This window comes from Electrona antarctica, assembly GCF_951216825.1.
Source record: "Electrona antarctica genome assembly, chromosome: 11".
Taxonomy (NCBI): domain Eukaryota; kingdom Metazoa; phylum Chordata; class Actinopteri; order Myctophiformes; family Myctophidae; genus Electrona; species Electrona antarctica.
The window spans coordinates 49,663,906-49,686,511 of record NC_136792.1 but is presented as its reverse complement, the minus strand read 5'-3'; the positions used below and the strand labels follow the sequence as shown (position 1 = coordinate 49,686,511).

The 22,606-nt window shown below is 46.2% G+C and overlaps 1 protein-coding gene across 6 annotated transcripts in view; it reads right to left on the bottom strand.

The window, feature by feature from the left end:
• arap1 (ArfGAP with RhoGAP domain, ankyrin repeat and PH domain 1) overlaps positions 1-22,606 on the bottom strand; it is a 135,013-nt gene that overhangs the window by 99,638 nt on the left and 12,769 nt on the right. For all 6 annotated transcript variants that reach the window (XM_079515137.1, XM_079515140.1, XM_079515136.1 and 3 more), the window contains exons 2-3: positions 7,748-8,056; positions 4,884-6,895 (exon numbers count right to left, since the gene is read on the bottom strand). In XM_079515137.1, the coding sequence (XP_079371263.1) occupies positions 4,884-6,895; positions 7,748-7,999 (2,264 nt within the window). In that variant the 5' untranslated portion in view covers positions 8,000-8,056. The remainder of the gene's footprint in view (positions 1-4,883; positions 6,896-7,747; positions 8,057-22,606) is intronic.

Below are 22,606 nucleotides of genomic sequence, written 5' to 3'. Positions count from 1 at the left end.
GCTCAAGGACACTTCGGGATCAAACCGGGAACCTCGCGGTACACCATGCAGCGACCGCTCTACCAGTTGTAAAGGTTGGCCCAATATGTGGCGTCAGGAGGTGAAATGCAGCCGAAACGTGCTTTATTTCCCAAAGGTCACAGGCATGGACGCACCGATATGGAAATGATTGGCCGATACATCAGAGCATCACTAGTTGGCATGGTATACAGTAAGCAGCAAAAAGGTGACATGTTGGTGTGCAGCTCCACCATGTCCTATCACTAAACTAAAACTGAGTGTGTGCGTGTGCGTGTGCGTGTGCGCGCGCGCGCGCGTGTGTGTGTGTGTGTGTGTGTGTGTGTGTGTGTGTGTGTGAGATACCGTAATTTGGCAGAGTGATAAAATATATTCTCATGACATCATACAGTGTTGAAAGCTTTACAATGTAAGTTCACACCCAGACTCAGTGTGAGGATGCCTGGCTCTCTGTCTTTTTGGCTTCAATAGATTGAAAAACCCCAGTGTTTAAGACCTGAGGGGCTGCCATCTCGCAGCCTCCAGCATTTCACCAGAGGAGAAAAACTGAATTGTTTTTATATATATATTTTTAATCCAAAATGAGTTAATAGCACGTGAAGGCAGACTCTTCACATACTAGAGCATGTCTGAAATTAATGTCAGAGCTGAAATCGACATGTAAATATGAAATAAATGCTTAAACATGTAGCAAGGTGTAATGTTAGAGTCCACAGAAGTGAACCTTTCAAGCCTGTTTTCTCAACTCTCTGTTTTCTGCAAGACATTACTCTATAAGACATATCTCCAAAACTGGTGGGTCAAACTGAACAATTCCCTGCTTTCATACCACATGAAAAAACGGGGAAACAAATCCAATGGCAGCCCCTCAGTCAAATCTGGTCACAAATGTCTTCTAAACCAGTCAGTTGTCAGTGTTTCAAGATCTTTCAAAAATGTTTAAAAAATAGCAGATGTATTTGAAGGTCGCAGTGCGGCACAAAGTCACAGGGCTTAAGTGAAGAAGGGCAGCCTAGCAGATTTACAAAAAAAATCACACCCGTGTGAAGTAAGTGTTGGTGGTCCCCAGGGAGGCGGGAGGATTTCCATACCCACAGGAACGCACCCAGGGTGCCGGCCCGATTCCGGTGAGCCGCCCCGCGTCCGAAACGGTTGAGAAATGACAGTTACCGTGTGGGGTTCCCTCTACTGTACCCTCTACTGTACTGTACTGTACTGTCACTGTACTGTACTGGCACACCTGAAATCACCATATATACAGTTAATATGTGCGGGTGTGTTTGTGTGTGTGTTAGGTTGCGCACAGGTGGTGAAAAACAACCATTCTGTTTTCGTGCTCATACCCAGCCAGGCAGAGACCCACACACATAATCACTTAAGGAAGTGGTTTGCACCACTTAAAAAGCATACCGGCTTGTGCTAGGGGATTTTGTTTCCTTTGCAAATAGCCAAGCCTCTCCAATATGAACTGATTCAGTCCAGCATGAGAAAGAATACAGTAGTGTTGTTGATTTTGTTTCCTACAACTACAGTATGACGAAAAATGTTTGTTGTACAACCTTTTTTCACTGACTAAATCACTGACTAAATGAAACAAAAACGAAATAACAACTACTATGCTATCCTGACTAAAACTATGACCAAATGTATTGACAATTTCGTCAACAAATAAAAACTAGAAAATGTTCGGGGGACTAGAGGGACTAGTGGAGAAGAGAAGAGTAGAACTAAAAGACAAGTAATTTTCTGTTTGGTTGCACTCTGAAAATAGCAGATCTACAAGCTCAAAACTAAAACTAAATCAAAATCAACACACGGTTTGCACACACAGCAGAGCCCCTGTGTGTGCACAATATTCAATGCTCCATAGAATGTTTGAACATTTACTTCATATGACTAACATTAGTTACACGGTCTCTGCGGGCCTCAAATCACATCATGCATGAAAATTGTAATTTAAAAAAGAAAGTTAATAACGTAATAGCCTATAACAACATAACAACAGAAGGAACCTGAGAGAGAGAGAGAGACAGAGAGGAGAGAGGCTGTCTTACCTGTCTTCCTATAGCATTTCACAGAGCAGTGACACACGTGCGCACGCTATAGACACACACACACACACGCTATAGACACACACGCTATAGACAGACACACACACACACGGGCGCTACACACACAGTGGTGGGGAAAAAACAAATGCGATCGGAAACGACAGCCTTAAGAGGGGAGGGGACAAAGTCAACAAAGGAGGAAACACATTTGCACCGTGTGTGCGAGTGTGTGTGTGCCAGAAGGTGACACAGTCAAGCTGCTTGCCGAGTGCATTGTCTTCAATGCGAAAGGCCCTTTGTGTGTGTGTGTGTGTGTGTGTGTGTGTGTGTGTGTGTGTGTGTGTGTGTGTGTGTGTCAGAGAAAACACACACACACAGTTACAGAATGACGCAAACCGAGCGGACATAAACAGTGAACTTAGTTCAACCAGCTGCCAATGCTTCGGTGATTGAACTAAACTCAAGTTCAATGTGGGCTATAGATAGGAGTGAGTGTGGGAGGTGACAGGGCTGCTACCTTTAAACACATCTTAAATCTGAAGCTTTCTTTGTTTACTATTTAGTATTTATAATATAATATAATATTAGAAAAACGATGCAACGTGACATAGCTCCGTTTACAAAAATGTTGTACCCTCTCCAGCTGTATATACTTCCCCCATTTTCAACTGTTCCTTATTAAAGCAATAAGCCACAAGAGGTCTCAGGTCACCGTGGATTGTATAATGGGTGAGAGGCCATGCCGTGGTGAGACACGAGCGCAACAAGTGTCTCACCACAGCATGGGCTTGTAAAGCAATCAAGTGCTCTCCTTCCCCAGTGCAGCTACAGAGCTGTGGGATCAGCTGGGAATGATATAAAGTGATTGAAGGTGTGTATTATCGGTGAGATTTACAACCGTCACGTGACGGTAACCAGCCAATCAGAATCAAGTATTGGGGACTAACCGTTTTAGAATATATTTTGACCCTTGCTTTGACAATATAAATGTATGTTTTCTCATGCCAATAAAGCTCCTTTGAATTGAATTGAGTGTCTAACCTGTAGACTGTTTCATTCAGTGCTGATTTTGACAGCAACTTATGATTTACTTTTAGTCAAAGTCTTAGTCATGTGAAATGTTTTAGTGTTAGTCTAGTGTTAGTTGACTGAACATCGTAAGAGTCTTAGTGCTTTCTCTGGTTTTATCCTCGTAACAGATGTTGTATTGACCTGTACCTTCGTTGAACTGTACCCATTCTACAAACTGTTAAATGTACAGTTGATTTTGACGACAAAAAATATTTTGGATGGGCCTTGATGGACTCCTAATGGCAGATTTTATACTTGGTTGCTAATAGCCGATCCACAAGCTCACAAGCGGTGAGAGTTTTGTTGAGTGCAACATCAGAGTGCAACCAAACATTAAATGACTTGATTGTCTTTTAGTTCTACTGGATATCTTGTCCACTAGTCCCTCCCTGACATTTTAGTCTACTCTAGTTTTTATTTGTTGACAAAATTGTCAATATATTTAGTCTTAGTCATCGTAGTTTTTATTTCATTTTTATTTAGGTTCCGTCAGAGAGAGAGAGAGAGTGTGTGTGTGTGTGTGTGTGTGTGTGTGTGTGTGTGTGTGTGTGTGTGTGTGTGTGTGTGTGTGTGTGTGTGTGTGTGTGTGTGTGTGTGTGTGTGTGTGTGGCAGCGGTGGCCGAACAGATTGCGGAGCGGTCTTGATACCGGAAGGTTGCCAGTTCGAATCAGCGGTCCGACACGTTCAAATTACCACCGCTGAAGTGCCCTTGAACAAGGCATTGAACCACTACGATGAAATGTTCTATGAGCAGGGCCTGGCTGGAAACAAGTTCTTGAGCTTAGCCCAGATACCCTGGGTAAATATAGTAATCATTTCATTTCAACAGTAAAGCTCTCTGTGTTCATGTTGTACAAATGTAATCACAGACGTCACTGGATTTATTTTAGTTTCGGGTTTTTTGACAGTTTGTCAGATTCCAGGAAGAGTCACATGGTCACTGGTCCTGCTCTACCACATTCAAGCTCCAAAAAAAGAAAAACAAGACATCTGCTGCGTTTCACCATTTCGGCCAGCAGATGGCAGCGTTAGCCACAAATAAAACAAGATAAATACAGCAACCAGTGACACAGAGGTTCACACAACAGAACAAGTAGGCCCAGAAAAGTCTGTTTTTTTCCTGAGACAACTGAGGAAATTCCACCTCCCAAGGACCATGCTGGTTAACTTCTACACTGCCATCATAGAGTCCATCGTCACCCTCGCCATCACCGTTTGGTTCCCCGCTGCAGCGGCCAAGGACAAGGCCAAGCTGCAAGCGGGTCATACGATCAGCAGAGAGGGTGATTGGCTGCCCTTTGCCCCCCCCCTTGAGGCCCTGTTTAGGAGTAGGGCTTTGAGGAGGGCCAGGAAGATCATGGCTGACCCTGCACGCCCAGGCCACAGTCTTTCCGCCTCGCTTTCCTCAGACAGGAGGTTCCGTTCCCTAAAGACTGTGAAGGCCTGACGCTCAAGCAGCTTTTTCCCCCACGGCTATCCGGAGCAGATCGATTTAGTCGGGCACCCCCCGAGCGTCAAAGATGCCCGATTATCGTCTAGTGTAAGGCCACCTTAACGCAGAAGTTGTCGCCTGGATCTACGACAGGTCTGCTCAAGAGGGGAGACAACACAATGCTTGCGTTGACGCCCCTCGACATACAAAAAAAAAACCGCAGGTCTGATTCAAAATGAATTACTAGGCACGTTAATCGCTGCTCATCTGAAAGGACCTTAAGCCAGGTGTGGATAACGATGTCTCTTACCTGTGAGCACCTGGCACGGTGGTCCTCCGAGCCGGATCCCTGGGGGGGCGGCGGGGGATGGGCGGGGCCGGAGCGCCGCCTCTAGGCGCCACCCCTACCTTGGGGGGAAGAGGTGGGGCGTCGCCGGGCTCAGTTGACGAAGAGGAGGATGAAGAGGAGAGACAGGCCGTGGGGGAAACGGCGGACCTCCGGCGGAGAGGGGAGGGGGACCTCCCCTCTCCTGCCCCCTGCTGGGCGGAGGAGGGGGGGAAGACGGCCAGCGTGTCGGGTCGTCGCTGAGGCAAGGAGGAAGGTGAGGCCGCGGACGGGAAGCCGGGGAGCGAGAGAGGAGCGTGGGTGGGGGAGGGAGTTGGGATGGTGGCGTTGGGGGTCCTACGGGGTCTTGGCGGGGTGGTGCCGGTTCCTGTACCCGGTACCGGCAAGGCGATTGTGGGAGGCACCGCGGGAGAGGGAGGGGGGGCCGCGGGGGTGAAGCGCTGCGGGGGGCAGTTGGGGGAGCTACGCGGCGGGATGGGGGGGCACTCGGAGACGGAGGGGATGGGGGGGCACTCGGAGACGGAGGGGATGGGGGGGGACTCGGAGAAGGAGGGGACGGGGGGGGACTCGGAGAAGGAGCGGACGGGGGGGGACTTGGAGACGGAGGGGGACTTGGCACCCGTCGTCGGGGGCCCGGAGACATATTTGATCCTGGATCTAGGAACCGGCCTCGCCCCCTGGTCTACGCCACCTCCTCCTCTGTCGGCTCCGCCCTCCTCCGCCTCTCGTCCTCTGGGTGCGCTCCGACTCTCTCTGGGCGTCGGCATGGGTGTCTGCCTGGTTGTCTCCCCACCCTCCTCCCCGCCCACTTCCTTCAGCCTGGGGACCAGTATGTCAGGCATGGGTCTCTCCCCCTCCCCAGTGACCAGTGCGTCTCTGGGCATGGGTCCAGGGGGCATGGGTCTCTCCCCCTCCCCAGTGACCAGTGCGTCTCTGGGCATGGGTCCAGCGGGCATGGGCCTCTCACCCACCCCAGGGACGACTCTGTCCCTGGGCATGGGGACCAATCTGCCGGGCATGGGCCTCTTCCCCTCCCCAGTGACCAGTGCGTCTCTGGGCATGGGTCCAGGGGGCATGGGTCTCTCCCCCTCCCCATGGACCAGTGTGTCTCCGGGGACGTGTCCAGCGGGCAAGGGCCTCTCCCCCTCCCTAGGGACGACTCTGTCCCTGGGCATGGGGACCAATCGGTCGGGCATGGGCCTCTTCCCCTCCCCAGGGACTAGCGGGTCCCTGGGCATGGGGACCAGTCTTTCTTTGGGCATGGGTCCAGGGGGCATGGGCCTCTCCCCCTCCCCAGGGACGACTCTGTCCCTGGGCATGGGTCCAGGGGGCATGGGCCTCTCCCCCTCCCCAGGGACGACTCTGTCCCTGGGCATGGGGACCAGTCTGTCTTTGGGCATGGGTCCAGGGGGCATGGGCCTCTCCCCCTCCCCAGGGAGGACTCTGTCCTTGGGCATGGGGACCAGTCTTTCTTTGGGCATGGGTCCAGCGGGCATGGGCCTCTCCCCCTCCCCAGGGACGACTCTGTCCCTGGGCATGGGGACCAGTCTGTCTTTGGGCATGGGTCCAGGGGGCATGGGCCTCTCCCCCTCTCCTCCACCCCTGGGCATGGGTCTCTCCCCCTCCCCAGTGACCAGTGTGTCCCTTGGGACAGGTCCAGGGGGCATGGGGACCAGTCTGTCTTTTGGCATGGGCCTCTTCTCCCCCTGTGCTCCGCCCCTCTCCTCCACCTCCTCCTCCTCCTCCTCCTCCTCCTCCTCTCTCTCCTCATTACTCTCCTTGGGGACGGGCCTGCCCGGTGGACTAGGCACGGTTCTCTCTCGCATGAGAGCTCTTCTGACGGGCGCCCGGTGCCAACTCTGCCGCCGCTCCGCTGCGCCGTGCGGGGCATCATTCTGGGGGTCGGCGGCGTCAGGAGGGTCGGCGGGGGGGAGGTCCGGGTGGTCTGGGTGGTCTGGGTGGTCCGGGTGGTAGGGCTACACGATATGGACAAAATGTCATATCTCGGCATTTATGCCAAATATTTCCAAATATTTTCATTCAAATATTTGAAGCCAACATTGTAAAATAAACATTATTAAAAAAAAACACATAACAAGTCAATACCACTCTTAATTTTAAGTGCTATTGGGTTCCCACAATTGTAATTTGATATTCTAAGTGTAGCAAGAATGGAAACTAGCGTGGATGGGATGATGCTGGCTTTAGAAGTTGACGATATATCGACGATATATTGCTATATCGCGATATCGTTGCCTTTTTGCGATACTGATATTGCACATGTTCATACCTCGATAACGATACAATATATCAGGGGTGGGCAACTTTGACGATGGAGAGGTCCACAATATTTCCACACTCACTCCAGAGGGCGCCGTGAGCCCGGTATTTCCACATGACTCCAGAGGGCCACATTACATATTACTGTCGTAGCAAAAATAGACGATCTACAAGCTTTGTAGATCAGCTATTTTTGCTATATTTGAATTGAAATCCTGAATTATTTTTTTCTATTTTTGAATTGGAATACTGAAAAGTAACTTTATTTAATGTAAAATGCATTTAGTTATAGTTATGTTAACTGTATGAACTCAATACAAAGCTGGTTGTTTACTAATAGAAAGGACGGTGAACTTCGTCCTGGGCGATTGGGGTGTTAAGCTACATATATAGACTGAAGTAATTAAAGCGGGTCATGTTTGCATGTTTGGAATTGTAACAGCTGAAATCAATAATATATATCAGTATTCTGACCCAGGGGCCGCATTAAGTGAAGGCGGGGGCCACCAGTTGCCTATATGCATGCAATATATATTGTGCAGCCTCACCGGGTGGGACGGCGCTGCTCCACGGCAACTGATGGCCGGTGTCTTCTGCAGGCTGGCCAGGATGCGGCGCCGGTGTCCCGGGAGGCTGACCCCCATGACCTCCAGCCGCTCGGCCGTCAGGGCCCTCTGGCACTCCTGGTACGTGGCCAGCCCGGCGTCGCGGAACGCCCCGTGGTACTGCTCCAGACGCAGCACGCACAGCCAGTCCCACACGGACGCGCACGCCGGCGTGCACGTGTCGGTCTCCGACATTGTGTGTGTGTGGGTGTGTGTGTATGCGGGGAAATGTCAGATCATGGCTCAAACAACCTGTGGAAGAGGAAAAAAGGAAAATTTAAAAGGCAAAAAGTGATAGTTTAAAATAATAATAATAAAGGTGGTTGCACACTGGACGTGTTTTTCGGAAAACCAACGGAAAAACGACGCTAAAAATCCGAAAACGCGTCCGGTGTGCAGGGACCTTAATCCAAATAATGAATTACCCGTGAATTTATATAGCCAAAAGACGCTTTGCATGTGGGGCATGACAAAAAACAACAAATAAAAACGACTTTATTAGGGGGAGAAAAAAAGCCCACTAAGACTAAGGCATACAATCAATAAAACAGTAGAATGAGTTAGCTAGTGTTGTCACGGAAACGGTCGACAGCGTGACGTCAAGCCATGTCACCCGTATAAAGTATGGCGAGCAGACTCAGCAGAGACTCAGCAGAAGAAGAAGATCAATAACATAACACACTACAAGTAAATATATCATACAGTAAGTATTTATTTATTTGACAGGGACAAAGCACGTTAATCAACATGTCAGTTTTCACATCAATGTAAATAAGCCAGAGTTAGCCAAAGCTAAATTGCATCTGTAGTCCCTGAGCAGGCTCTTAAAAAATTAATGATAAAAGAAAGACAGATTGTATAGTGTGCCAGCACACAACACCATGCTTTGATGCCATGTGTGCATATGTGCAAGCAGTGAAGCACCCAACACTATATCCATACAAAAACACAATACAATACAGATAAAAGAAAGACAGAGTGTATAGTGTGCCAGCACGCAACACCATGCGTTGATGCCATGTGTGCATATGTGCAAGCACCCAACACTATATCCATACAAAAACACAATACAGTACAGTACAATACAGGAACAGATCAACATGGTACAGGGGACAGAACAACTGCAAAGTGAAGTGAAAAATGACACAGGTGATAAATACTAAATAGTGCTTAATAGTTACTCATGATTACAGATTTGAATTGTTTTTAGCCACCTTTTCAGGTTGAATTTGAAGGTCACATAGTTGGAGTATCCTATATAGCGAGTAAGTATAATAAAAAGGAGGTACCTAACTAAGATACTGGGCTCAAGTTACTAATATCCAACTCCCTCCCCCCAACGCCTAAGGCAAGATACAGATCCTCTAAACTATAAGACCTCCTCAAGGAGCCTCTTACACAGCCCACTGACTGCTCCCTGCTAATATATATAGGGAAGAGGTGGGTTTTGAGGGTGGTTTTCATGGTACGGAGAGTAGTTGGTTAAATACTTTTCTACATCAGACGTGGTACGACGGTGTCACATAAAATACGTGTAGGTTACCTGTAAATCAACCAAAACAGGGGAAGCCACATTCAAAGCGGTAAAACCATCTAAGCTAAGCTTGTAGGGAGGGGAATTACCCATTAATTCATAAATAGTTAATTGATTTAAGTTTTGATAAACTTAACGATTGATTAACCGGTTAGTTTAAAGCGCTGTTTATTTATTTTTTAAGTCTGAGAACCTTAATAATTTCCCTCAATGTCTATATAAAATACATCTACATTTTACTGATATACAGAAATATTACAAAAGGCATATAATATCAAATATTTATTTGACCATTTGAGATACAGGGCCAGGCAATGGCATCTTGTTTGTATGAGGAATAAAGTCTTGTCTGTCACATCACATGCATGAGTTTGTTTGACTTTTTTTTTTAACCGGCCCACATGTGTGTTCCTCGGCCACGCAAGCTCGGAAACAGTATTACATATGCAGCCGGGGAAGCTTAGTTCTTATTCGTCTTCAAATCTCTTTTCCGTTCTGGAGGAAGGAACCGGTGAACTGAAGTTGACTCATTCTTTGAATCAAATATTGAGTTTCAATTTGAGTGTGTTTTGCAATTGCAAACCATGAGCCAATAAAGTACTTCCCCACCTAACTTGGCTTCTCCGTCCGTGCAAAAGGACAGCCGAATGGTACGCCCATCCTGTATAAAAGTGAGAGCGGGAAAACACGTTATTCCAACCAGTTCCCTTACCCTCCATCAGGCGCCCCGGCTGGCCAGGCGGAGGTAGTTTAGAGACCAGGACTACTGCATGTGTTTTTGTGAGGGTACCTACCCTAGGCCGGGGACACGGGGAGAACATGAAAACTCCACACAGAAAGGCCCTTTTGCCAAATCCACCCAGGGTACCACCCACTTTCAAAACAAACATGGGCAAATTCTCCTTTCTACAGCACTGCCACCCAAGTGTGGAATGCCCTGACTCCCGGTCTCCCGCCCACGAAAAATGCAAATCCCCGGCGTCCTTTAAAACAAAACAAAAATCACACCCGTCTGAACTGAGTGGTGCAACTCCTCTCCCCTCAAATATCCCCCCCCCCCCCCCCCCCCCGGTCTCTCTCTCCCTCTCTGTCTCTCTCCCTCTCATTAGCAGGCAACAGTGCAGCACTATCTCTCTCTCTCTCTCTGTTTCTGGCACAACAGCGCCACTTTTGCCCCTACTGGTACTCATAGTCACATAGGTTAACGTCACATAGGTTAACACGGACATTGCTGTTCCACCTTTCAGCATGCCAAAGGGAGAGGAAATGACTTTTTTCGGTGATCCCTTTGGAAGTGTGTTTGACTGTACACTGTACTGATTACATTTCTGCCAATAAAGAATTCACCCCAGCCGAATCGAGAGACTAATACAATAATTATTTTACTGACACACAAATCCCAAAATATGAAACGCCAGCATATCACTGGCTGTGGACTAACAGAGAAGGATGTCAAGTCAGAATTAAGGAAACGGGATACGAGAGATTCCGGTGAATAAATAAAGTGACGAATTCAGAAACGGGTCTCATGGTCACAGCTTACGTATTTCCTGTAGGAGGACTCGACATAGCTGCAGGGTTTAAACCCTCACCAGGCGCACCTCTTCTACTACAGTGAACGGTAGAGTGACTGATGTTAGTCTGCCTAAAAACGTTACTCTTTTACCTGCTTTTTACCAACACTAACATTACAAAGATGCCCAGAACATCGAGATGAACCTGTTTAGTTTATGGCTGCTCCAACAGTAGTGGCAACATTCCAAAAAACAAAAAGAAACGGAATGTCAAAATACTAAGCATTTAAAGTATGAGGTATAAAGTACAGCAGCCTTGTGTTCATAAAACAGAAAGATTGCGTAAGACTGACGTTATGTATCTTTCAGGACCTTTCACTGCTTCGTCTCAACCATTACTCAATGGCTCTGGTCTCAGCCACCGCGGTGGATATTTTGACATTCCGTTTTTTTCTTTTTTTTGGAATGTTGCCACTACTGTTGGAGCAGCCATAAACTAAAAATGCATTTTTAGCCATTTTCTGCCGAATATTTTCTGCGGCCGAATATTCGGTGCATCACTAGTCTATACCCAAACTGAACCACGCCTAGGCCTGTCACAACTCACAATACATTGCAATTATTTGTGAGCTTGTAGATCGGCTATTTCCACTATCGATTGATGTCAGTCAAGTGTCTGGTGCTGGGGGTCTGGTGCAACGCACGGGTTCTGGACCTGGTGAGAGCACTCCCTGTTGAGACGTACCGTAGGAGGGGCCCGGACAGGAGTCAACCCACAGAGCCTAGTCCTTCCTTCCACGCGCCAGATTGATCTACCTCCCAGACCCGAGTAGTTCCGGAGCAACGGATTGTGTGGCACCTGGTCTTTCGGGGACTGATCGAGGGTATACGCTACTGGGACGTAAGTTGGGACTTGATCCCGGCGTATGGGTCACCTGAGTGAGGGGGGTCTGAGGCCCGAAAACCCCGATGACCTTGGGATACATCACTGAGGATACGTCCCAGGTGCATCCACGAGATGTTTTTTTGGTTCTAGTTGTAGGTTATTTAGGTTATTTGTAGGCATGTAACGATATATCGTATATCGATATATATCTATATTAATCCCGGCGATATCAATCAATTCATTGAAATTAAAAAATCGCTAGTGTGTGATGTGAAATGTGAGCTTTAGTCATATTCCATCATATTCAAGTGCTTTTGGAGAGAAATTATAGTCACTTTCAGTAGTAGAGCACTGTAGAGGGGAGCTGTGTGTGTCTGTGACTGTACCCAGGTGATGATGGTCGTTGATACTCATCAAGGAAGGCAATTATGTTTCTGCACTGTCAAAAGTAATGCTACTTTTTTGCAATGTAATTAAATAAAAAATCTCAGGGGGGGAAGATAAATTATATAAAATTTAAAAAAACAGAATTTTTTCTTTAATATCGTGAAAAATCATATCGCGAACCTCATATCGTGATACGAATCGTATCGTGAGTTGAGTGAATCGTTACATGCCTAGTTATTTGTCATATCTCCCCTGTTTCACTTCAAATCCTAAAAGCCAAACAGAAATGCAATTTCCATTCCTATATTCCAGTGTTCAACGACATAACTTTACTTGTAACAGAGTAGTTCTAATATTGCAGTATTGATAAAAAGTAAAAGGTTTGAGTACTTCTTCCAACACTGGTGGTTTTTGTCATTCCTGTCTAGACGAGATTAAGTGTGAAAACATCTTTGTAAAAACAGGAACATCAATCGATGTCTTCACTGAGCGGGTTTTTGAGTGTTTACTCAGAATGCCCATGACCTACTGTAGATTCTGTCACGGGTCACACGGCTCAATATTAGGCCTGAACACCGCACCGTAATGGAACACGAACAAATATGTGCACGTAATCATAAATTCTCTAAAAATAGTTTGTGAGTATAAGTAAGAGGTCAGCCGTTTTCTCAGCTGTGAGTCAGATGACGTCTGATGCCATTTAAAGGGATAGTTCAGATTTTTTTAACTTAAGTTGTATGAAATACTTGCCATTAATATAGTGGTTGCAACTGCATTAATTGATTGCCCGAGTCCCGTGGTGGGAGTTCTGCTCTGGTTTTGGTGAAATATCAAGTAGTTCCGGTCATTTTGTGGGGGCACTGGGGGCCACGCAGTAAAAGTAAATTAATCCACAAAACTAACGTAATTTGTATTGTTGACCTATTTCTAAAATATTAGTGCAACTTTCGTTCTTTTTTTACCCCTCTATCACACAGAACTATGTTTTTTGTGTCCATATCACTACGCCCAAAAAATAGTTCCATGTGATAGAGGGGTCAAAGTTGAACGAAAGTCGAGCTAATATTTTAGAAATAGGTCAACAATACAAATTACGTTCGTTTTGTGGATTCATTTACTTTTACTGCGTGGCCCCAGTGCCCCGGAACTACTTAATATTGACCAAAACAAGAGCAGAACTCCCACCATGGGACTCGGGCAATCAATTAATACAGTTGCAACCACTATATTATTGGCAAGTATTTCATACAACTTAAGTTAAAAAAATCTGAACTATCCCTTTAAGGACAGTCCCACACAGCTGCTGTCTGTTGGTGGTGGTGGCTATACCGTGTTCAACATTATGCATAATAACAACGTCACATTTTGGATTAGGTTCTATGGCGTTAGAACTACTGCCAGTCGCCTCTTCACGGCGGAAACAGCCGACTCACAACCTAAAATTTAAATGGGCTCTATGCACACACGCCATTTTGGAAAGAACTTGGGGCCCCTTACCTATTTCCTTCCACATGTGTTACCGATGATACTTAATGAATGTTCCATTCAGATACCAAGGATTCGACAGCGATGTCACCGTTATGCTATGCAACACGGAAGTAACACAGACTCTGTAAACCAGTGGTTCCCAAAGTGGGGTCCGGGGACCCCCAGGGGTACTTGAGGGAGTTCCAGGAGGTCCCCAGCTAAATGATAATTTGGAACCAAATGGACCCTTATGGGTCTGTAACTCAGAGAGTGAGTTCAATTAGCATAGATTTTACAATATAAATTGGGGGTCCCAGAGATAGAAATGCCATTAAATGGGGGTCTGTAGACTAATGCATGTCAAAGGGGGTCCTTGAAATTAAACAGGTTAAAAATCACTGCTAGAGCCGTAAAAATCTTCTCTTATGGGGGTCCCTGGCATATCTTTTCAAACGGGGGTCCATGGGCTAATTAGTGTCAATTTGGGGGTCCTTGAGATGAAAACGTTTGGGAACCACTGCTATAAACCACAGTCAAGTGACGCGTCGCTGACGAATCCTTGGTATCTTCATTCCAACGAGTGAACTTTTCACCGCATGGAAAATCCTGGTGACGCATGGTTATAGAGCTACAGTTGGGAAAAGTGCACGGGTGTTTTTTTTTCTTTTTATGTCACGGGTGGGATGCTCATCTTACGCCCACGTTTGCCCGTAGTAAAAAGTCGCAACTTTCTTTTTTTGCTACTGGGAAAGAAGGAGCTTTGAGAGCTTGTAGCTTGTGTGTGTGTGTGGGGGGGGGGGGGGGGGGCAGGGCTGGATCTACCATATGGTCACTTTGGGCACGTGCCCAGGGGCCCTTGGGCACCAGGGCCCCCTCACCTCCACAGAAAATGTCCCTGCTAATTCGAATGAAATAAATGGTGTCTAAAAAGATTAGTGTTTTATTGTTGGTGAGAAGGGCAGCTGAAAAGTGCAATTGTGTGTAAAGCAGCAACAATGCCCCGAAACAGCAAAAATGTTGCGCGTGAAGGGGGGCCCTTCGAGCTTCAGTGCCCAGGGGCCCTCAGAGGTGTTAATCCGGCCCTGGGGGGGAGAGAGAGAGACTCGGTTTTGACTCCTTCAAAACCACTCTCAAAGGGCACCTACGCACGGCTGCAATTCAAAACTGGCCCCCGTAAAATCTGAATCCCCCCAACCGCCCCCCCCCCTTTTTCCCCTCACTGTATGTTTCTTTTCCCTTTTTACCTCCATTATGATGAATTCCTGTTCTGTTCTTTGTCTATATAGAAGTGTCTATCAATACGTCTCTAAATGTTTTGATGAATTGAACATGGTGGTCTTTGTATTGAGTTCGTGCTTGAAATGTACTGTAATTCTGCAAACTGTTAATAAATATTTCAATCAATCAATCAAAAGCGAAAGAGAGAATGGTGCAACAGAGTCCTCTGGCCACGTTCAGGTGTTTAGACAGATACCTGGTTTAATAATAGCCAACTAAAGATGGTTGCGCCCATTCATCCACACTCAAATGCCCACTTGTCCGGTCGGGCAAACTCCAAGCAAGTTTTATTTTGCCTGCCACAGCAACAATCCCGATGAACATTACACGATGTGCTGTCCAACAATCACATTGCTACTTATTGTCTCCACCAGGCCGAAGGCATGGGGAGAGAGTATGTTTTGCACTCCGTCCGTCCATCCATCCGTACATCCGTGTACAGCTAATCTCCGGCACCGTTGGCCCAGCCGATGCCAACTCTGCACACACATACTCCCTGGATGCCAACCTCTGCCCCAAATTCTTCATTTACGTTCTCTCTTTCTTTTTACACCATGGCTTCTTTCTTAAGGGTTAGGGTTAGGCTCGCTCAACTCAGGCAATAATTTAAAGGTTCAGGCGTGTTCTGGGTGCAGATTCAAAGAGAGCGTCAGAATTCTGACACTGATGAAGGCCTGCGCGCCGAAACGCGTTTGTCTGGTTTGACTGCTGCTGCGGATCATCTCCATTATTAACCCATTCTGGGCGGGAACCCCTTTTGGTGTTTTAAGCATTATGTTATACTTTAGCTATTGAAAAATAGCAGATCTACAAGCTCATAGCGCGGCACCGAGTGCCGCGCTAAGAGCTTGTAGATCTGCTATTTTTGAAAAATCGTGAAAATGTGACGCAAATCTTTGAATATATATTCTTTCAGAGCGAACGTTTTTAACTCAAATCTTTGCTTCTGGGGGGGGGGGGGGGGGGGGGACGGGGGGGGGACGGACATAGAAACATGGGTTTTTCAGAAACCTTTAGAAGACATTTTGTAGAATCGTTCCCAGGTCAAATTGGGTTAAACAAGACTCTTACTACGATTGAGAGTGCGGATTTTATTCTCTTTCTATATTCTTTCTTAAGCGCTAACCACACCAAAGGGTCACCATGCAACTCCTTGGATTACATAATTGAATTACATGCGTTGAATAGGGTCAACGTGCAACAAGACATATCACACCGCAGGGACAGCGCAAAAAACGTCTTGACCCTTTAGTGCTCAATGTCTGGATCCATGGTCGGCACACAAAGTGAATTAAAGTAGGCTATGTGCATCCCATGTTGCCATGTTGTAACACCGGTGTCGATAATGAATGAAGACCACAAATCTAAAGCTTTTTCAATATAAAATTAACACATTATTTAACTAAGCATTATGTTATACTTTAGCTATTGAAAAATAGCAGATCTACAAGCTCATGAACTTGTAGGTCTGCTATTTTAAAAAAGTATTGTGAAAATGCAGCGCAAATCTTTGAGTATATATTCTTTCGACCTCAGGCCAGGGTTAAAACAAAAACATTAATATTTTACTGTAATTGTATATTCCGTTCAGCCTGATAACTTACTCTGTAATGTTAGCTTGAATTTGTTTCAGTGACTGAAAGTATGCACTTTGCAGTATGCTGGAGTATGCACCAGCTTGTGTGCGTGCGTGCGTGGGTAAAAAGAGCAATTTCCTGTACCATTTCCTCTAACAGGCCAGAGACTCTCTCTCTCTCTCTCTCTCTCTCTCTCTCTCTCTCTCTCTCTCTCTCTCTCTCTCTCTCTCTCTCTCTCTCTCTCTCTCTCTCTCTCTCTCTCTCTCTCTCTCTCTCTCTCTCTCTCTCTCTCTCTCTCTCTCTCTCTCTCTCTGTCTCTCTCTCTCTCTGTCTCTCTCTCTCCCCTCCCCCTCTCCCTCTCCCTCTCCCTCTCTCTCTCCTCTCCCTCTCTCTCTCAGATACTCAAGCTAGCAACGCATCACATCGCACATACTTAGCTCGAAACCTTTGCTATTTGCGGCGAGCTGCACTGTTATCTCTATCCTGAGTTTGTCCGGTGAGTCTGTCACTCACCGGCCAAAAGCACTTCCCGTTTCTCAAAGGAGGAAGTCAAGAAAGAGGGCAAGCCGTCAAACAGTCCACTTTATGAAACACCCGTTGATTAATGCTGAGGTCATAACTGTGTCATGTATGGATTATTATATATATGCTCATAAACAACTAGCCTACCGTGACAGTATATTAGCACACACACACAGTATCTCTGTGTGTGTGTATTCTCTCAGTCTCAGCATGTAACACTTTGTCTTACCACAACGCCGACAGACCAACTCATATCAGCACCACCACACACACACACACACACACACACACACACACACACACACACGAAAAAGAAGAAAGTTTGAGCAAAGCTTTTACCACAAAACGTTACACGTAAAAGGGTTCCCCTCACATCAGATATCGGAGCCTTTGCTACGCGACATAGCGACATTCGGTTCCATTCGTGCACTCTCTGAGTTAACCCATTCAGGAAGGGGGAACCCATTTTGGTGTTTTAACCCATTTTGACCTGAGATCAGATTCTAAAAATGTCTTCTACATCCTGACAGTTTTCTGAAAAAGCTATGTTTCTATGTCAGTCGTTCGTCGATTTTTCAAAAATAGTAGACCTACAAGCTCGTAAGGCGCCACTCAGTGGCGCGCTATGAGTAGGTCTGCTATTTTTCTGCTATTTTTCAATAGCTAAAGCATAACATAATGCGAACACCAAAAGGGGGGTCAAAAGGGGTCCAATTTCTTCTCTGTATCGTTCCAATTTGTATCGTTCCAATTTCTTCTCTGTATCGTTACAATTTCAGTTCCTATTGGTTCTAACACGATCTCTCTCTCTCTGTTTCTGGCACAACAGCGCCACTTTTGGTGCTCATTGGTACTGGTCACACACATAGTCACACACAAACAAACATAGTTGAACACGGACATTGCTGTTGAACACGGACATTGCTGTTCCTTGGAGTGGTTGCACCACTCAAAAATAGCAGATCTACAAGCTGGGTGGGGTGTCCCTGGAACAACATATTTTCAGACGGGGTCGGCGGTCAATTACAGATGATGTTTGGGGGTCCTTGACATGAAAATGTTTGAAAACGATAGAAACATGGGTTTTTCCAGAAAACTTACAGAGAAGGAGAAGTTCCGAAAACTGTCAGGATTTAGAAGGCATTTGTAGAATCGTCCTTATGGGTCTAAAAAAAAATGGGTTAAAGTCAACAACACCAGTGAACCAAAGCTGGATTCACTCACAACACAGAGCCCTGTTTCTCGGACAGAGTGGGAGGAGAGCTCCATTATTTTGGTGCTGCTCAAGCATCCGCTTCTTTTCACTTTCTGCTGCCTCACACAAACATCGAACTCCCCTGGTCCTTTTCACTTTCAGAACACCCATTTAATCCTTCTGTCCCTCTCTCTCTCTCTCTCTCCCTCTCTCTCTCTCTCTCTCCCACCCTCTCAGAAAGCAGCCAATAACAGGGCTCTCTGTGTTGCCTCAACAATGGCGCATTCTGTTGCCTAGGCAAGCGTGCGTGAGTGCATGCATGCGCGCGCGCACACACAGACGCAATGTATCAAACGCACTGCAGACACCAAGCCGAGTGCGTGTTCACTTAATGATGCTGCACACGCACCCACACATACACACACACACACACACACCAACTATGCACCCTTCCTGTCAGAGCCGTGATGCATGCGTTGCTATGTGCGTGTACTGTAAATGTACATGAAGTGAACGTGCATGTCAGTCTCTCGCGTGTGGTGGTTCCGTCCAGGGTCAACTCTCTGCCCGCTTTCTTTCAAAAGCCTCTTTCATAACTGGCCCCGCCCCCTCTTCCTGTCTTGTTCTTCCGTCATTACTTTTAGGCCAGAGTCAAGTGTATACGGTATAGGTGTACAATTACAATTTACAACGAAGGCATTTCGCAAACGCTCGTTATCCAGAGCGACTTACAGCAAGCAAGAAAAAAACGTTTTTTTCACGATTTCAAGTAAAAAGTGACAACGTTTCGTTGTTTCAGTTACATCTTGTCAGGTCATGAACCTTGACCTGACGAAGATGTAACTGAAACATCGAAACGTTGTCGCTTTTTACTTGTACCCTGTCAATAAATTAAGGGCCTAAATTGTCTGAGCTGCTCCAGTGCCTCCTTCTCTCAACTCAAAATTAATACTTTGTAACTTTCCACCAGTGTAGATCAGGTATTTCCGGTGACCAAAAGTAGCAGATCTAGAAGGTTTTGGATCTTCTTGCTATACTGTTGCCGTTTGATCGTTTATTTTCACAGAATGTTCTGCTATTATGACCGTGTCCAGACCAGGGACTGGGAGGCCATAGGGTTCCTGTAATTATAAATATTTGCTCCCTCAGCAGTATCTTCAGCAGTATCTGTGTGTGTGTGTGTGTGTGTGTGTGTGTGTGTGTGTGTGTGTGTGTGTGTGTGTGTGTGTGTGTGTGTGTGTGTGTGTATTCTCTCAGTCTCAGCATGTAACAGTTTGTCTTACCACAACGCCAACACTTTAGCAGGCCAACTCATATCAGCAACACGACACACACACACACACACACACACACACACACTTGACCTGTTTACCAAGTTGTCTGTCTGTCTGTCTGTCTGTCTGTCTGTGTGTGTGTGTGTGTGTGTGTGTGCGTGACTGTGTGTGTCTGTGTGTGTGTGACTTTGTGTGTGTGTGTGTATGTGTGACTGTGTGCGTGTGCGCGTGAGCGTGAGCGTGTGCGTGCACGCGTGCATAGCTTCAGGCAGGGTATTTAATCCAGTGTGAGGGTAGCATTGTCCGCCTCCGGTCCACTCCCCACTGCAGCCTCATATGACACCTGCTTCCTCTCACTAGAAGGCTATAGCGCGGAGTCCCCTTCACGTTTCGGTAAACGGTTCCGCCCCTCCTCCTCCTCCTACTAGTAGTAGTAGTAGGGGATACCGAGTGCGATATAAAGCGTGCGAGTTGCCGTGGTCGAACGTTGCGAAGTCCGCTTTAAGCCGACTCGGCCCCGTTCGAGTTGCAGCCCGATATGGACATAATAGTAAATCCTATAGAGCGTCGAAGTCCTGATGTCACTCGCTCATCCCCCGGTTCATGGAAGTGTTTCTCTATGGAGATCTGGAACGGAATGACCTGCAAACTACATTAAAACTGACCACATTGGTACCCCTGAGTCGTTTTAAAACCTTGGTGAGCATACAGATCCCCACAATATGTAACTGTTTTTAGAGAGTTTTGAAATGTGTCTTAGCTTCTATTTGTAACCTATGTAATTAAATGGTAAATGGTGCATTTATATAGCGCCTTTATCCAAGGCGCTTTACAGAGATTGTGCATTACATTCACCCATTCATACACCGATGGCAGCGGAAACCATGCAAGGCACCAACTAGCACATCGGGAGCAATTAGGGGTTCAGTGTCTTGCTCAAGGACGCTTCGACTCTGGGGGAGCCCGGGTTCGAACTGGCAACCTTACGGTTACCATCCAGACACTCTACCCCTGAGCCACCGCCGCCCCTAATTCACATGTATACCTTTTGTTTCCGTTTTGCTGATCTACTGATGTATTGTGATGTTTTTTTATATGATATTGTATTACACGACAACACTGAAAATAAGTTTAATTACTCAGTGTAATTTCGAGAATAAATAAAACTTGAATGAATGAATAACATGGGGTCATCTTAACCCATTTTGGGGCGGGAACCCCTTTTGGTGTTAGCATTATGGTATGCTTTAGCTATTGAAAAATAGCAGACCTACAAGCTCGTAGCGCGCCACCGAGTGGCGCGCTACGAGCTTGTAGGTCTGCTATTGTTTTTTAATCGTGAAAATGCGGCATAAATCTTTGAATATATATTCTTTCAGAAGACTTTTTATTTTATTTCGACTTCAGGCCTAAATGGGTTAAAATCGTCTCATATAAGAATTGCGGTCCAAAAATAAACAAACTGTCTCTGCGAAATTATCGGGGAGGTGTCTCTGTATCATTTAAGACAGTCAGTCAGTCATATATGATACAGTCCGTTTCTAGCGAAAATGTAACTAATTCAGCAGCGGTAACATTAGCGTTTTCTCTCAGTCAGTTGATTCTACATCCATACGAGTGAAACGGCCGGGATGATTTGTTTAGTTTTTCTAACACAGTTCTTATATGAGGCGATCTAAAATCCCCCCAGAGTAGGGGTGGGCGATAAATATCGTATCGTCATAGAATGTCTCCACAATATGCCATTTCAGAGATAACGTAGATATCGTGCTACAGTGAATGCAGATTCTATGATTTGCAGTTCCATACCTTAACCCAGTTGCATGCTGAAAATAGCTGATCTACAAGCTCACAACGCGTCGTGCTGCGACGCGTTGTGGGCTTGTAGATCAGCTATTTTCAGCAAGTGTAAAAACAGTCATTACGACGGCATCAAGGCCCGCCAAAATACATTTTGTTCGACTAAATCAACAGTAGATTTAGTCGACTAAAACCTTATGATATTTAGTCGACTAAAACTAGACTAGACCCTAAAACATTCCAGGTGACTAAAATGTGACTAAAACTAAATTAAAACTATTCAAGAGACTACGACTAAAACTAAAATCTAAATTTGCAGCCAAAAACACTGCTCTCGAGTTATCATCGCATGTAAATAAATGTATACAGCGACACATTCCTCCAAAACTACTAAAAGGGAAATACATTCGTATTATTATTATAGGCCTATCTCACAGAATTTCCCCGCCCTCTTTCGGAGCTAGTGGTGATAGCGTGATGTCACTCCATAGACACTACATGTTAACAGAGGTCATTTAAGAAGTCTACAACTTTTGTTTTCTCAAGGTAAGGTTTGTTCTCTGTTCGAGCTGATTTACCATCTTGTTTGCTTCATAATAATATTGGTCTGTCACATTTTTACATTAGGAAATGTACTTAGATTCTCCAGAGAAAAAAAACTTGTAAATGCTAATGTTAAATGACACCACTAGCTACCGGAAGGGGGCGTGGGAAGGGGGCTGTGAGATAGGCCTATTGCTGTGATGATTTTTTTTTAAACGGGCAACAGTGTTTTCACCCAAAAAACCCTAAACTTTTGTTGAGAGAGGTGAAGAGTAAATTTGCATTCCGAGGCCGACTCCATGTCATCCACTAAAAACCTGACTCACTGTCATCAGCATTGTATCACAGCGTCACACGCGCACACTCACAGGCCGAGAATGTGCGTGCAACAGCACACACTAACTCTGATCAACGTGCAACAGCGTGCGCGCATGCGCACTCACAAACACACACACACACACACACACACACACACACACACACACACACACACACACACACACACACACACACACACACACACACACACACACACACACACACACACACACACACACACACACACACACACACACACACACACACACACACACACACACCACCCCCCCCCCCCCCCACCCCCCCTCTGGACTTGAAGTTGCGTGGGCTCACATTCTTTCTGACTAGGCCTAATGCCTGGACTCCAATAAGACAATAATCCTTAATCTGTCGCTTTAACCCAATTCCAATCCTACGTCAACAACACCACTACTTTCTGGAGGTATACGAGGAGGACCAACCAGTGGTCCAGGGACCACCAGTGGACCTTGAGGGGGTTCCAGGTGG